This window comes from Micropterus salmoides, unplaced genomic scaffold (assembly GCF_014851395.1).
Source record: "Micropterus salmoides isolate LMB-PRFRI ecotype aquatic unplaced genomic scaffold, ASM1485139v1 Ms_hic_scaffold_22, whole genome shotgun sequence".
NCBI classification, from domain to species: Eukaryota; Metazoa; Chordata; class Actinopteri; order Centrarchiformes; family Centrarchidae; genus Micropterus; species Micropterus salmoides.
Window position 1 is genome coordinate 13,322,157 of NW_024041373.1, and position 14,359 is coordinate 13,336,515.

The following is a 14,359-nucleotide window of genomic DNA, read 5'->3' on the forward strand; positions in this document are numbered from 1 at the left end:
AATGAAAAAGGCTTGTGACACATCAAAGCTTAGACTTAGACCCACTTAACAAAATACATTTATTTGAGAGTTCTCACAACTGCTAGTGAACACTGTGTTTCACATGTTGATCATCCTGATGAAGCCTTACGTGGGTCTTGCATAAGCATTGGCTGCAGCAAACCATTTTTATTTTGGATACTTTTTATATGCCTGTTTGTGACCAGAATCAGATATCCCACTGCTGTGCGGCAGATTTGCTTCAATGATGGTTTCAATGATTCATGTCCTGTTGTTTTCTTTGTTATTCTATGATGAGATGTTAACTGAGATTAAGTATACAGTGGACCTGTATTGCAAAATCTTTGCCACTGCTATGCAGCACATAGCCTGAGACTAAACAAAACCAAGGTAGACAGGCCTTTGCTTACTGAGCTGGTGTGACACAAGAGATGCGAAGTGGTTAAGCAAGAATTTTTAGCGAGTCCTTGTCATAGTCTGGAAGGTTGAGGGCTTTTCAGTTTAGTCTTTATGTCTGTTTTGATTTCCCTCCTGTACGAGGTCAAGAGGATTACACACACACATTTTGATTGCTAGGACGTTTTGACTCTGCTCTGCTCAGAATGTGAGGATATTTTAGGCACCCTGACGTAACAAGATGCCAAAGGGTGTCACTGGCCCCCTGTGCCAGGCATTCTCGGGACAACAACAATTTATCTGTTTTCCTGTATAAAAAAGCTTTAGACAATATAGTAATGAGAGATCATTGTGAAGTGATGTAGACTGTTGTGCTGCTGGTTGCATTTCCAAAAGTCTGGTTGTATGTAGTCGGATGCAGTTTAGTAACTATCATTTGTGTCAGGTCCTGAATCTCTAGTTATTGAGTAGGTACATTTACTTAAGTCATCTTTGTTGGATGTAAGGAAATGAAGGATGTCACCTAAGTGGCACAGATTATGTGGCCGGCAGTTGCAGGGGCAGTATGGTTTAGGGTTGTAGCTATTTATAGCCATGCACATGTGCTTTGCTGAGGTCTACAAATAGGTGTCTCAGCAGCTCTATGGCTGTCTGTTTGAATGCTGTGGTGGACTTATGGTCAATGCTAGACAGGGTACACATAGGCCACAAACAGTGTGCACATCTTCGACTTTTACACAAGAGTGGCTTCTGTGTGTAATGGTTTGCAGTGTAGTTTGCTGCCGTTGTTAAAAGAAGCAACTCTCTTCAGTATGCTGTTATACTCTCTACATAATTACAGAAGGCTGCACAGTAAATGTAATTACTACTTAATTACTACCAGTTAAACTTCCTATCATGGTTTGCACTTCTCACGGAGGCTTTAATTGCAAATTTTTTTTAGATAGCACCCAAGGTTTAAATTTCAAGAAGTTAAAATGTAATGTGAGAGAGAGGTGGTTAGTCAGGCTTTCGTGATCCTTCAAACATCAGCCCATTCAAGTCAAAGGCCACAAGCTGTTGGTTTACACATTTGTAAGCTGTTCCCAGACCTCTGTTATGTGAACCATGTAATTACTTGAACTTAAAGTGAGAATATCGAAACAACAAAATGTGCTCGCTATTTCCAAACAATGGTGTTTTCTGTAAAATCATGTACCTTGGCTGTAATTGTCATTACTTTTCACAATTTGGAGGCTTTTTACTGTAAAGCAAAATTCAGAATGAAGTAAACATTTTCTGTTCTATCAGGTGTAATATGATGTGTATGTTATTATTAGAAAATGTTCCCTGGGTATCATACCAGAGCCAAAAAAGTTGGTTACTCACTGTTTAATTTGCACCTCAGCAATTTGCACTTCAGTGACCACATCTGTGCAGGCTTTAGCAAAGACTTATTTTATAGTTTTACTGTGAGATTTTCTCCTCAAACCTGAAAGACTTGAAACTACACATTTCTGGTTAACGGTTATGTGTTTTGTTGTGCTAAACATGCAGTTAATGTCCAGCGTTACTTTCACAGGGTTGTTGTTTTGGCATCAGGGGAAAACTGAATGTGTAATTTGGTGTGGCTGTGTGAAAAATACATTTTGTTGAAACAAACAAATGAGACAAGATAGTGATGCATCTCTTCAGTTATAAATACAATACATGTGTGCATGATCAGCCGTAGTATACTGTACTGTATGTACTGTAGCAGTTGTACATAGCTAAGAAAATCTGATATGTGTGAAGTAGGCAAAGGTGTGAAAGTCCAAGTTGAATAATCACAGAATGTGTTAGATGTGACGTGTAGAAAGACATTGATTCAGCTGATAAAGCTGTATAGCATCAGGAGAATGAGTGTATAATCATATTTGATCTGACATTATGTCATTGATATTGTTACAGGGACAGCGATGGCTTGTGCTGCTCTCATGTTATGACCAAATAATGTGCAACAACTGTTTTAAAGTTGGAGTGAATTTTTATTCAAATAAGATCCTCAAGATGGCACCATACTATTAAACACAACTAGGGAAGCACATGCAGGTACAGAAATGAATTACCTCATAGCTTATTCAAACCTGAGAATGAGATGATAAAAAATGGGTTAGTCTGTTAAAGAGTCTATTAAGCGTGCCTGTTATCAGTAATCTGTGCAATATGTGAAGTACAGTTGCTTACTGCTGACGTCATCTGATAGCTGGTTCAGCTCTTGTCCTTTGCTTCGAGCTGGAGAGTTTCCTGGAATACTTTCTCAGCCAATCTATATTAATGAGTTTCTCATGAGAGGTTTGTATATTATGCAGCAAAGAGCTTAGATACGGGCATTACAGACCAAATTAGTGTCCCACTGCAGGCTGCACTGCTTTATTTCTCAGCTGTGGAGTCACAGGGACGGACACAGTGACACAGCAGTACATCAGTGCTGTGTACTGCTGCATCACACTTTCAATATGAAGACAGATGACTTTCCTTATTTCTAAGGATTCTGTTATGGAGAAATATTTTAGTCAGGCTCCGATGTGAGGGGCCGATATGTGTGTGCTTTCTTAATTTTTTGTCTTGATGTCAGGCCTTGATCTAGATGTGCAGGCCATCATACAAAATAAATGTCAGAACAACCCACTTTTCAATTCTCAGCAGCTTTCACACATGCACTATTTTTAGATGAACTAAATGTAAGAATCTGCACAGAGGACAGTCGCAGGGTTTTTTAGGTACCCCCGTTATCCTGGAAATGCATGTTTCAGGCTTTATGATAATTCAAAAGCCTACGGTATGTTAGAATGACCAATGTCAGCTTTTTTATGCCACAAGCTTCAAATGCATGGAACATAATGTCACTGCGAAATTAAGGCTTATAAGAAGATATTACTTTAGCATAAAATCTTAACATAGATTTTTTGCTTTGCGGAACACCTATATCTTAGGACAGGAGCACTTTAATTATCTATAATTGCCTTATGTAACTAATATACTAACAAATGCCCTAACTCATAACTCATAACCTCTATGAATAATAAAGAAACAAATGTAAAATTCTACTAAATACTCTGAACTGAGCATCTTCCATGGAAAGATTACTCATCCTCTTGGTATTTGTCATGTAGTATCACAAAGGGTGTTGATTGTTAGTTACCTGGATGTGTTCTCATGTTTTTTCTGCTGATGTAAACAGTGTAATGAGTCTTGGCAGCTGCATAATAGAGAGATGATTATCTGGAAACAATTGCACCTTTTAAAATTCAGCCCTCGTGTTTATATTGCTCAGGATGAATTTGATAAGGTATTTGTTTTTAGGAATGTCTGTAAGTTAGTTGGAACTCATCTTGAAACACGTTGACAAGAAGACTTTCTTGCTTTTTCTTTTTTTGTTTTTTTTTGCCAAGCACGGATTTCTTCTGTGGTTTTTCAGTGCTGCTGTTAGATAAACATAAACCGCGTGGAAACTCAAAATACTGAGTAGCCATGGAAAACCTGACGGGACTCGTTCTGGATGCTTGATGAGAAAGGGAGTCTGCCCTAGACACTGGTAGGCAGGCAGGCAAGAAATGAGAGAGACTATTACTGCTTCCTCTGTCGCTTATCCACATGGCATCCGTCTACCTGAACCACGACCGTCTTGACAGCCCTCAGCTTGTGCAGAGGATGAAGTACCTGTTTAAGACCGAGAGGGAGCATAGAGCTCACCTGGTAGCTCTAATGTGCTGCATGGGTCAGTATTCATCTTACTGCTTATTGTGACTTCCTTGAAAGATTAATCATGTCGGTACTTGCTCATTACTTATGGCAAAACTGATTTTGTAATCTGCACTAAGAACTATTAAAGGGAGGAGGTAGTCAGTGTTGTTAGTCCTGTGGTCAAAGTTCAGGAAAATTCTAATCTTCCACACACAGTGTTGTTGTGGAACAAAGGAAGCGGTGCAGTAAATGTGACCTGGCCGGCAGATTCTTGCTAATGTTGTCGATTGTGCATGTGAGTTTTTTGGTATTCACTGAGGACCATTCAGAGGAGTTGTGTCAGACTGGGAGACGTCCAAGCAGAGAAATTAGTCACAGCTTTGGTGATAGAGGACAATCATTTGTCTAGCAATGAAACATACAGTTTGTTCATAATGTTGACGTGAAGTGTAGTTGTTCTTCTTGTATATTATATTACTACTACTAGAAAGGAACTGATTTTATGAAAACACATACAATTCCATGGTCTTTTTAATTGCATCCATTTGCGTACTGCTTTCACTTATGTCACTGGCTGCAGGAAGTCTGGTTGCTATGGAAATGGGAAACAAAAAACATAATGTGGTCAAGAGCACGCAGGAGAGAGTGATGCTATTTCAGCCTCTGGGAAATGATGTGCTTCTTTTTAGCCACCGGGACTTGTGGTCTTCATATGTCCTTTTCTTTTCTACATCCCTTTCATTGAAACTATAAATCCCGAAATAACCTTGCACATTGCCATTGAAGCAAAAGGTTAAGCTACAGAAATGAGCTGCTAAACGCTTTAAAATGTACGTGAGTTACCACTAAACATAATTCAACCTCAACAGGCTTATACAAAGCAGAATTAGGCCTCTCTAATGACAGCCTTTAAAAGAGGTTTGTGTTGCCCAAACACCTCTATGGTGATTGCTTTATAATGTGATTTTTTTTCTTTTCTTCCTCAGATGAAAGAGACAGGGTGCAGAAGAAGACATTTACAAAATGGATAAATCAGCACCTGATGAAGGTAAGAACTAATGTGGGATAATGCTTGCCATGTTTTTCCAACTTTCTGCTATCCTGTTGAATTTCTGTATGTGAAAACAAATCCAAAAATCTCATTCATCTGTGTCCCATGTGTTCATATGGAAACTGTGTCCATAAACACAGAGGGTGAAACCTAATTAATGGTTATAACCCTGACGTTTCTTTTCCACAACAAGCAGTAAGCCATTTTCCCCCTAACATAAACAATCCATTCAAGAAGTATTGGCAATAATAACAATTACCACTCTCCATGTTAGGTCTTAACATGCTAAAATTCCTCCCAGATATTATTAAAGCTTGTTAAAAGTCATTGAGCATGACGCTGCACCAACAGGTTGTCTTTTGTCGACTCAGGAATTTGAATCACTTTTTGTGGCGTTTCATCTGTCTGTAGAATTGAGTGTACACACTTTAGGAGACAGACAAGCACTGGCATGTCTCATTTAATATGCCTTTGTGAAAATGAATCGCTACCTGGGAATCATGTTTAATCATACTTTACAAGGTTCATGCATCAGTGGTACATTAATTATAGCTATCACTAAAAATCACACTCATTACTTTAATGTAAGAACTAAACATGTGGTTAGGTGATATATGAATTAAGGGGAATTCATTCATCCACTTCTTGTTAGTTACATTTTTTCCATGACATAGTATGAGCTGCTTATTGGTACTGATATAGATGCAAGTTGATGCCATGAATTCTGTAAATTGGTTATCATCCAGGGGACCAGTGACTTGCCAGACACAAATTAGCAGCAGTAAATATGGCCTTAGTAACAACAACATTTTAAGACCTAGCCCTTCTGACATATAAATAAAATCAGTGTCCAAATGAGCAACATAAGCAATGATAGAAGTTAAGTTGTCTTTGCATAAGCTGCAAGGAGAGTTCTCAGAAAGTCCCTTCTTACAAGTGCAGAACCATGTGAAAAAAACAACATCAAACAAACAAAAATCTGATATTTCATCTTCAAGTCTATGCAAGTCGATTTTCACACCAAGCTAGGAAATTAATCCAAAACTGATAGTATACTTTGGAACATGAACAGCAGTGGTTTGGAGCATATATGGGTCTCCATGGGTCTCACCAGCAGGTCTGAGTTTTCACTTCATGCAGTGGAGTATCTCAACATCACCTGGATGATTGAGCCAACCTTTTGTATGAACATTTATGGTTCCCAGACGATAAATCCCACAGACTTTAATGATCCTCTGATTTGTTCCACCACGAGGTTGATAGTTGTGTGAAATGTGGTGCACTCGTTTATGTCCCTATCAGGGTGAATTGTAATAATGTAGGTGATCTCCTGACATTTAGCTCAAAGCAAAGCTGTGACTTAGTACTACCTGGCAGCCTTCCTAGTGTGGCGGTGGACTCCAAGGTCCTTCAAGTGCTAACATTGCTAACAAAACTGTATGGCAGCTATACCCTTCTTTTTCAGAAATGCTACTTAAGTGCTGTTGTGTTAACCGACTTATATTATAACAAGACTAGTGGGCCAATGTTTCCCCCCCTAGCATGTTTTATGTATTGTTTTACTCCTGAGGGTGTTTTTTGATCGTCATCTTGAAAAAAAGTGGTAAATTTAAGGTTCCTGCCAATAAGATCAATCCTTGCTTGATAGGGATGGGGCTCCCCGTGGATCAGTGGTGATGGCTGGTTTCATGATCATTTGCTTGGGTCTAGCCATGTGCCAACCATTGTCTTCTCTGACCACAACCCCCTGGTGTTCTTGACTCGAATGCAAAATAGCAACCAGCGTCTCATGCGCTGGTCCCTATTACTGCAGGACTTTAATATTGAGGTTCGTTACAAAAAGGGTTTAGACAATGTTATGGCTGATGCTCTCTCTAGGTCTCATTGAATCAAACCTTTTTCTTAAGAGGAAAATGTTTGATCTTGGGTGGGGAGGTGTTATGACCCTGGAGTCATATTTTGTTGTTTGTTTATCTCTCCTGGCACTGTCAGCTGTTCTCCTCCATTAGAGTGTGTGTGTGAGTGTATGCAGGTACTGGAGAACAGGTGGACACACTGGATTGGTCTGGTTGAGCTGATTGGAGCCTCCTGATTGGGCACCTGGATGGCAGCAGCCATCTTAAGCCCTACTGACAGGAACTCTCCCCCTCTCTCTGCCATTCCCAACCTGCCTGAGGACTGTGTGTTATGTCTGTGTTTATTGTACATAGTGAACGGTTGTGACTATATTCAAATTAGATTGTAAGTAGTTTATCGTAGTCCTTCTGATTGTCTTATGACAACCTGGTTTTGTTGGCTTTGCCATTTTTGTTGCTATGAAGCAATTTCCTTTGTCGTAGCTATATTGTGTCAGCTACTAGCAGTCTGGCTAAATTTACACAGTGCTGTGGGTACGATTCACCCTAGCCTGATTGACTGGTTGCCATGGTAACGCCTTGTCAATCATAGATAATCCTGCCCTGAAGAATACTCTGCTTTATGGTCTATTTTCCTCTAAATGGGACCAAATGGGACCTTCAGTACAAAATGAACATCATGTTGTATTGAAGGAGACTTGAAACTAGCGGCTGAGACCATAAACTCATTATGAAAGTGTTCACTGAGTTAATAAATCAGCTGAGAAGTAGGGTAATTTTACCATTATTTCTATTGGAACCGGACTTCTTTTTGCAACCAGAAGAGTCGCCCCTTGCTGGCCGTTCAATAGAATGCAGGTTTAAGGGAATTCCACGTTCGCATTAGATCGCTGACCAGAAGCTTCCGGCTTGCTCTGTACTGTGAACCTGTTAAATTTGAGTTAATGGTTTAGTTAGAACATTTGCATTTTATTTATTTATAATCAATGATTGATTGATTGATTGAATGACATAGCTTATTAGCTTATCATAAGGTCTTTTGCCACCGGATTTACACATGGTCCATGAGAAATCAGAGGTGCTGAGTAATAGTTGGGGATCTGTTTACCCAATAGCATAAGGGTGCAGGACTATTTTGGCTCCACAGCTGTGGCTGCTGTCTGGGATTACAGTGCTGAAAGCCCTGTGTGAAAGCAGGTCATCTGGGTGATTTCAGAGGCGCGGTATTTAGGACAGGAAGGAGAGGTGGACCTGCTGGGAGGACCGGCGTTGTAAAGTGCCTCGCTCAAGTGCTTAGATAAGTTGTCACAATGATGTCCTGCTCAAGCAAGAGTGTTTTATGCTGCATTCATTTCAGTCTGGAGGAAAACAAAACAAAAACAATGTTGCTGTGACATGTGAACTAAAACAGGTTTTTTCTAAAGCTGTGCTTAAACTGCAACTGAATGCCAGGTTGATTTAATGGTATAACAAACATTAAAAGCAACAGCTGTGTTTTAGTTATGACGGTTGTAAGAACTTGGTAAACCTCCATGGTTCCTGGTATAATCCTTCCAGGGCTGTTCTTTAGAAATTGAGACTATTACGGTTCAATAACTTTGGTCAGAGTTAAAAAAACAACACAAGTTGCGTAACTAGATTAGGAACAGTCAGCAATGAACAGGTGTATGAAAACAACATGATATTTGCTCATATTTTGCTTTCGTCTTCATGTCTGTAGGTACGGAAGCATATAAATGACCTATATGAAGACTTACGAGATGGACATAACCTGATCTCCCTGCTGGAGGTTTTGTCTGGGGATACATTGGTGAGTTAACGTTTTCCAGTCATCTTGTTTTCATGGCCAGTAAAGAGAAACCCATTGTACTGATATCTTGGTTATCTTGAAATCCCAAGACAGCAATAAGGAAACTGAGAAACTTATTCCTCTTATCTATCAGACCTTTGCATGACTGACTCACTTGCTCTTCCTCCTTCTTACTTATGGAACTGATGGTAGGAGGGTATCCTGGGATTTGATGGTCTGCAATCAGATCTTCTGTTGCTCCAAACTCCACTCATTTTTTTATGAATTGCATGGAGGTTTCAAATACCTCAAAGGTTTTTTTCTGTTTTTGTTTAATTTTTCCTTATCCATTCTGGGATATCTACAGTTGACACTGACTGAGGTGCTCATCATTTTGATTAGTTGTGCTGTGCTATTAGATGTCATTTATATGAAATCGGTGGTACAATATGCCTTGCTTTACATACACATTTGTTTTTTTGGATACAGTCAGGGATGGGGTGCTTTGTGCTACAGGAGTAGTGCTCATGTAGCAACATACTTGAGTCAGATATTAAATATGGTGATTACCCACAAAAAGTCTTTCAGTCAACAAAATGTAAACAAATCAAAGAAAAGATAGCAAATGGGGAAAACTAGTTCTCTTCATAGCCAATAACCCGTCATTAACAAACTTAAACTTGCTAACTAGCCTTTATAATGCACTAAGGCTACTTTTATTCTTTATTTGGATAACCATTTGCTTCCACAACCCATCACAAAAAAACAGTATATACTATTTTTGCACAAAAGAAGTATAGTGTATTATTCAAAATTACATTTTGCATAAACAACAGATGTAATTTTTTACCTTCCAACATAACCAACAAACCAACATAGCTGTTTACCAATGTTTCCAGTGTTTACGCAAAGTTAAGCTATCTGGCTACAGGCATCAGCTTTACCATAGTCTGTATGAGAAAGTGGTCTCAATCTTCTCTTCTAACTCTCGGCAAGAAAAGCATACTCCCAAAATGCCGAACCATTGCTTTAAATTTCCAGATATAGGAGATGGAATCAAAGTTTTTTATATTTTTTCAGATTATTAAAAAAATCATACAAAGCAGTCTAAAATGATTATAATACAAAGCATGTATGCAGCACGCTTTAATGTAAGACAAGATTTTGATTTAGCCTCCACAGTTAGCCAGGAGAAGTGTTTATGCATCAAAGTTGTATTAAGATGTTTCTCAGCAGGGCTTGACCAAATGACTGGGCGGTATCTAAGTGTGACAGAATGAGTAACCGAACATCAATCATAACAGAAAACCTTACATATGCAGAAAGTTTCTTTGAAACTGCAATGCCGTTTTCCATCACGGAACCAACGTAATCAATCTGATCAGACCAAGTAAATTATCTAATTGAACACCCAGCTTGGTCTTATTGAGAATTCCCTTTTCCAAATACTAAGTCTAAGAGGACAAACATTTTTGCACCTGACATATAGCCAACCAAAAACCGTGGCATTGGATCTATAAAACTGCATTGTGATCAAGTAATATTACAGTCGGGAGCAGTGTTTCTTTTTTAGCATTGGAAGCTGTGCTGTTATGGTGGTTAAAACACAGCTGGCGTGATCACTGGAACGGCTATATAATCAATCTCCACACTGTCAAAACTTGGAATGACCAAGAAATTAATTAGAAGTTGATTGTTTCCAGGTGTGGAACATTTTTTGAGATGCTAAGTGGCCTTCACAGATATGAACGTGTACATTTACCATGTTAATCCAGGTGCCCAATGGGGTACTTTTCCAGCTGTTCAACGAAAAGTTAAAATATGGATTGAGGAAATTGTGCTACATATTATAAAATGGTCGAAATTTATTTGTGAAAATGTACAAAGAAGCTAAATTGAAAGTCAGTTTTTATATAATAGAGAAATACAGGAATAATAACTTATTGATGGACCACATTTTTTTTGCAAATTGTAATGGAAAACATCCCGGTTTAAATGGAGTTAGTCTGTAATATAATTCTTATCATGTGTTATTTTAACCAAAAGTAGGGAACGGTCATGATTTTCAGTCTTCGTTTGTGTTTAAGTTCTATCTGTATCCGTGTGTAATCCTCCACATATAGAGCACAGCGCTGCACAGTGTATGAAGCTGTAGTAAGACAGTGGCTACTGACATGCTGCATGTTACCCAGCAGGATATTTGCAGTACTATTTAATTTCTCTGTTAACATGTCATTCTTTCATCTTATATTGAAGTATGTTGATATAGTCTTTGTGCAGTCCTGAGTTCCATAATGTTATCATGCTGTAATGTCCCTTACTGTATTAAAACTGCATGTATTCCTGTGCCAGGAGCCCCAGCAGTTACTCCCTCTCTAGTGTGACTAACTTTCATCCTCTAAGTAGCTATCTATTTTCTGTTTACATCCTGTTTCCCTTCTACTTTCCTCCTCCTCTGTTCTTCACTCTTTAATTGGTTTCTGTCCATTGTCTAACTTCCTTTGATTTGGCTGCCATGTGTGCCCATGTCTTCCTTTTCTTCCCCATGTGTTGCCTTTTCGGTGATAAGCCAAGGGAGCGTGATTTTCTGAAGACATTGCGGTTGGTGAGTGGGACAGAAGCATGCGCAGTTGAGCAGCATGGAGACACGGTGGATGATGATAAGGGGGTACGTGTGGCTTGCCCCCCCCACCCCCACCCCCACCCAGCCCCTGTTAACAAACTAATTCAGAGCGTGTTGGCCAGTTAACAGGATTGTAGAAACGATCCCACTGTATGATTTGTCTTTTTGTAGTCTTAAATAATTGCTTTAGCAGATATTTTAGTTCTTCTGTATGCTTATAGAGTATTGATTCTCCTTTTCCCATTTAGCTTAATTTGTGATTTCTATGCAACATTATGTTTCATAATGCCACTTCTTTTGACCAGGAAGTATTTTCCAAATCTTTCTTTATGTGACCAGATGACACTGATGATGCAGAGAAATGGGAACATGAGATAAAGACCCAAGCATCTTCATGCTCAAATCTTCTATTTGAACATACATGTGAGACAAAAATGACACAAACCAGTACGTTTGGCTCACTGACCTTGCAAAAGGATTAGAAAAGATGCAATTCATTATAAAGGAATTTGCCATAAAGCTTGGGTCCTTATATACATTTCACTAGCTTTGCCCATCATTGAGCCATACAATCAAAGTGCTCCCAGCCTACGTGAGCATCAGGACATTTTTCATCTGCTGCTTCAGGGTACTCTGTTATTTTGAAGCCTTGAGAGGGCTTCATAAGTTAATGAGAGTCACTGTTTGAAAGCCGTGGTGGGATGGGTTTATTAAATGTTGTTTGCATTTGAGATCATCGGGATTCTTCTCTCAGCTATTATCAGCTAAGAAATATGGCTGAACGCAGCACACGTCTTTTGCTGCTGCTGCATCCTGGCTTCAACGCATTTTCCATTTCATTACCTCATGCTGTGGCCTCTGACTGTCCATGTGCAATCGCCACAAGAGATTGGAGACTTGCCTGCATAATGCAGCTATTATTATATTATTATATATTATGTACATTTAGTGTCTACAGCACAGCGAACCGAATGTATTAATGTGTTTTATGTACACTTTAGCTGCCAGAGTGTGCTAACTAGCAGGGTTACTTGGTTTGTTAAGGGAAAATTTCTAGAGATGCAAATGGTGGAAAATGTTCTGTATATGCACAGATTTTTAGCAGGCCTGCGGAAATGGCTAATCTTGCTGTGGGTAGAGTTTTTTTGTGTGTTCTTTACCTCACCAGATCAGCGGGTAAGATCCTGGAAGCATGTCCTGGTTCCCCCATGCTACTAATCATTTTTTGAATTTGTCCTCTGATGTTGAGAATAACCTGATTACCATGCGTGGCCCCTCTGCCCTCTTTATGTCCACAGCCTCGGGAGAGAGGAAGGATGCGCTTCCACAGACTCCAGAATGTACAAATAGCACTGGATTACTTAAAGAGGCGGCAGGTAGGGATCAATCCAAGTACATTCTCAAACTCTTGTCCCACGTATGATTGAGGACTGGAATACATTTGAGTCAACACAATAGTCAGTCATAAACCTAAACCAGTTTAGACGGCGAGATAAGCTCCTGAAAACAAGCCTGCAGTCAGAGTTAAGATAAAAAACCATCATGTGATGTAAAGGCAAAAACACATTTCTCTGCCTTTCCTGTCCCCTTGTGGATTCATAGCAGAATACAACTGAAACTCCATATAATTAATTGGGAATTTTCACGCTTTCACACAGGATAGCAAATTATATAAAAGGTTACAGCTGAACAGCACATGTAAATGTATCAGTTCATGTGTGTAACTACATTGTATTTTGGGAGTTGCATCATATTTGTTTGCTCAGGCAGACAAAGAAGGCAAAGCAAGGCAAAGGCCTCAGTGGTGATTACTTAGACACTGCTTGTTCTCCAGCATCACACACCATTGGGCTCCTGCTGTTTTCCATCTGTCTTTATGAAATTTACGTTTCAGTTGCCACAAATCGTAATAGCAGCATTTAGGTAGCAACTGACTCCAAATCCCATCACTGGGGCTTCAAGGAGCTTTGATTACGCTCCTCTCCCCTCCCCCAACCACAGCCAGGATGTGATGAAGAACACAGCCTGGTCGAACCGTAGCCAGATGTGATGTAAGACTTGAGACAAAGGATTCATAGATGGTCACAGATGAGTTGTTCTATTGTTTTAGCCACAGTACATACCAGACGCATCCATGCGTCCTCTGAAGTCATTAAATGTACAGAATCTAACTGTTTAAACATCCTTAAATCTCCCCCTGCATCATATTGATTACAGTTATTACAGATGATCACGCTGGCGCTGGAGGAGTAAATGAACTGCTCCTGGAGTATAGCTACATTACAACAAGAATGTGTTTAGACTCCTGCTTAATGAGCTATGTTCTTTTTTTGTGAAATCATTAAATACACTTTATTTTTCACTGTGATATGTGATAGATAAAACAGTCCTAGCAGGTTTATAGCATTTATCTCAGACCCACCACATCAGTAGGCAAGTCAGTCAGCATTCCCTGACATAAAATAATGACTATTGTGCCACCTTGTGGTGCTTGTTATATGAAAGGCATGTGAGTCACGTGAATGTACTTGATTAATACACCAAATAAATGTGAATGGCATCATTTAAAAAGTGTAAGAGCTGGGTTTGAACACTTAGAGATATTGTAAATTTGCAATATGTTAATCATGTGTTTCCTGTCATCAGGTCAAACTTGTAAATATCAGGAATGACGACATCACAGATGGTAACCCAAAACTGACCCTGGGATTAATCTGGACCATAATTCTGCACTTTCAGGTCAGTGTTTTCATCTTATTGTGTGGTGATTCTTACGCTTTTAATGGCCAAGACGATTTATTACCCAGATACTGGATTACTTACTTTCAATTCCTTGTATTACAATTTAACTGCTGAGTAAACACTGATATGGGCTGTTCATTTTAAACTTGTAAAGATGCAGGGGATTTTCGACAGTGTCACCTTTGTATTTCTACAGT

At 39.3% G+C, this 14,359-nt stretch overlaps 1 protein-coding gene across 12 annotated transcripts in view; it reads left to right on the top strand.

Annotated features, from left to right (window-relative positions):
* Positions 1 to 14,359, top strand: part of dst (dystonin) — a 108,787-nt gene that overhangs the window by 16,759 nt on the left and 77,669 nt on the right. For 9 of the 12 annotated variants that reach the window (XM_038737064.1, XM_038737065.1, XM_038737070.1 and 6 more), the window contains 5 exons: positions 5,088 to 5,149; positions 8,729 to 8,818; positions 11,367 to 11,465; positions 12,719 to 12,796; positions 14,067 to 14,159. In XM_038737064.1, coding sequence (XP_038592992.1) covers positions 5,088 to 5,149; positions 8,729 to 8,818; positions 11,367 to 11,465; positions 12,719 to 12,796; positions 14,067 to 14,159 — 422 coding nt within the window. Of the gene's footprint in view, positions 1 to 3,958; positions 4,136 to 5,087; positions 5,150 to 8,728; positions 8,819 to 11,366; positions 11,466 to 12,718; positions 12,797 to 14,066; positions 14,160 to 14,359 lie in introns of those variants that run through there. The other 3 variants (XM_038737078.1, XM_038737067.1, XM_038737075.1) reach the window with 2 other exon arrangements.